The 2,500-nt window shown below is 57.0% G+C and overlaps 1 protein-coding gene across 2 annotated transcripts in view; it reads right to left on the reverse strand.

The window, feature by feature from the left end:
• The window catches only part of glmp (glycosylated lysosomal membrane protein), a 6,532-nt gene extending 5,106 nt beyond the window's left edge, over nucleotides 1-1,426 (reverse strand). The window contains exons 1-2 of one of the 2 annotated variants that reach the window (XM_020935784.2): nucleotides 1,274-1,426; nucleotides 1-107 (exon numbers count right to left, since the gene is read on the reverse strand). The exon at nucleotides 1-107 is cut by the window's left edge and continues 58 nt beyond it. In XM_020935784.2, coding sequence (XP_020791443.2) covers nucleotides 1-107; nucleotides 1,274-1,372 — 206 coding nt within the window. In that variant the 5' untranslated portion in view covers nucleotides 1,373-1,426. The remainder of the gene's footprint in view (nucleotides 108-1,273) is intronic. The other variant, XM_055157644.1, reaches the window with a different exon arrangement.
• Nucleotides 1,427-2,500: the final 1,074 nt, after the last annotated feature.

A 2,500-nucleotide genomic window follows, 5' to 3' on the forward strand; every position in this document is an offset into this window, starting at 1 on the left:
CTGCAGAACAGGAAGTGCAGAGAATCACTGGGTCCAACAGAACGAACGTACAACAAATCTCCACCAGGAGGCGACACAGGAAAACCAGGGTTCAGACTGATGGACACCTGAAGAACAACACAGACCTGGTTCAGACCTGGTTCAGACCTGGTTTAGACCTGGTTTAGACCTGGTTTAGTCCTGGTTTAGTCCTGGTTTAGTCCTGGTTTAGACCTGGTTTAGTCCTGGTTTAGACCTGGTTTAGTCCTGGTTTAGTCCTGGTTTAGTCCTGGTTTAGACCTGGTTTAGTCCTGGTTTAGTCCTGGTTTAGTCCTGGTTTAGACCTGGTTCAGATCTGGTTCAGATCTGGTTTAGTTCTGGTCTAAAGTCTGAGTTTGAAATATTCGAGACTCGTGGGACAAAGTCTGAAACTGAAACTGAACAAACACGAGAATCCAGAGAAGAACTAAACCAGGTCTAAACCAGGACTAAACCAGGACTAAACCAGGACTAAACCAGGACTAAACCTGGTCTAAACCAGGTCTAAACCAGGACTAAACCAGGTCTAAACCAGGACTAAACCAGGACTGAAACCAGGACTAAACCAGGACTAAACCAGGACTAAACCAGGACTAAACCAGGACTAAACCAGGACTGAAACCAGAACTGAACCAGGACTAAACCAGGACTAAACCAGGACTGAACCAGGACTGAACCAGGACTAAACCAGGACTAAACCAGAACTGAACCAGGACTAAACCAGGACTAAACCAGAACTAAACCAGGACTGAACCAGTAGTGAATCCGGTCTAAACAGGACCAAAAACAGGTCTAGACCAGGTCCAGTCCAGGACTAAACCAGGACTAAACCGGGTCTGAACCAGTAGTGAATCCGGTCTAAACAGGACCAAAAACAGGTCTAGACCAGGACTGAACCAGGACTAAACCAGGACTGAACCAGGACTAAACCAGGACTGAACCAGGACTGAACCAGGACTGAACCAGGACTAAACCAGGACTAAACCAGGACTAAACCAGGACTGAACCAGAACTGAACCAGGACTAAACCAGGACTAAACCAGGACTGAACCAGGACTGAACCAGGACTAAACCAGGACTAAACCAGAACTGAACCAGGACTAAACCAGGACTAAACCAGAACTAAACCAGGACTGAACCAGTAGTGAATCCGGTCTAAACAGGACCAAAAACAGGTCTAGACCAGGTCCAGTCCAGGACTAAACCAGGACTAAACCGGGTCTGAACCCGGTGTCCTCGTGCGCGGGTCACTCACGTTCCGGTGGTTCGGTTCGGACTCGGTTCTGGGCGCGCGCGTCAGGACGCAGGGCGCGAGGACGCAGAGCAGCAGCGCGCGCACTCCGCTCTCCGCCATCACCGCCGCAACAAGCTCACGTGACCCGGATGGAAGTCAGCTGACCGCGGTCACGTGCCTCTGTCAGCTGTTTATCATCACAACAAAAGTGACGTCATCAAATGTTCATGACTCCGCCCCCTGACTTAACCGGGCCAGAGCGGGTCGAACGGGACCAGACCCGGACCAGACCCAGACCAGACCCGGACCAGACCCGGACCCGGACCAGACCCGGACCAGACCAGACCCGGACCAGACCCGGACCAGACCCGGACCAGACCCGACCCGACCAGACCCGGACCCGGACCCGGACCCGGACCAGACCCGGACCAGACCCGGACCAGACCCGGACCAGACCCGGACCCGGACCAGACCCAGACCCGGACCAGACCCGGACCCGGACCAGACCCGGACCAGACCAGACCCGGACCAGACCGGACCCGACCAGGACCAGACCCGGACCAGACCCGGACCAGACCCGGACCAGACCCGGACCAGACCAGACCCGGACCAGACCAGACTCGGACCAGACCCGGACCAGACCAGACCCGGACCAGACCAGACCCGGTCCAGACCCGGACCAGACCCGGACCAGACCAGACCCAGACCAGACCAGACCCAGACCCGGACCAGACCCGGACCAGACCAGACCAGACCATCCCCGGACCAGACCAGACCCGGACCAGACCCGGACCAGACCAGACCAGACCCGGACCAGACCCGGACCCGACCAGACCCGACCCGACCAGACCAGACCCAGACCAGACCAGACCCAGACCCGGACCAGACCCGGACCAGACCCGGACCAGACCCAGACCAGACCAGACCCGGACCAGACCCGGACCAGACCCGGACCAGACCAGACCCAGACCAGACCAGACCCAGACCCGGACCAGACCCGGACCAGACCCGGACCAGACCCAGACCAGACCCGGACCAGACCCGGACCAGACCCAGACCAGACCAGACCCAGACCAGACCAGACCCGGACCAGACCCGGACCAGACCAGGACCAGACCAGACCCGGACCAGACCCAGACCACGTGAAGGTGTGTGGAGTTTAAAAACACAGTGGAGCACTTCCTGTTTGTGAATGAAACAAACACAGATCCAGGAAACGCTTCAGGTCAGAGGTCAGAGGAGCCACAT

The sequence above is a fragment of the Boleophthalmus pectinirostris genome, unplaced genomic scaffold (assembly GCF_026225935.1).
Source record: "Boleophthalmus pectinirostris isolate CB_2022bp ecotype Guang Dong unplaced genomic scaffold, ASM2622593v1 HiC_scaffold_21, whole genome shotgun sequence".
NCBI lineage: Eukaryota > Metazoa > Chordata > Actinopteri > Gobiiformes > Gobiidae > Boleophthalmus > Boleophthalmus pectinirostris.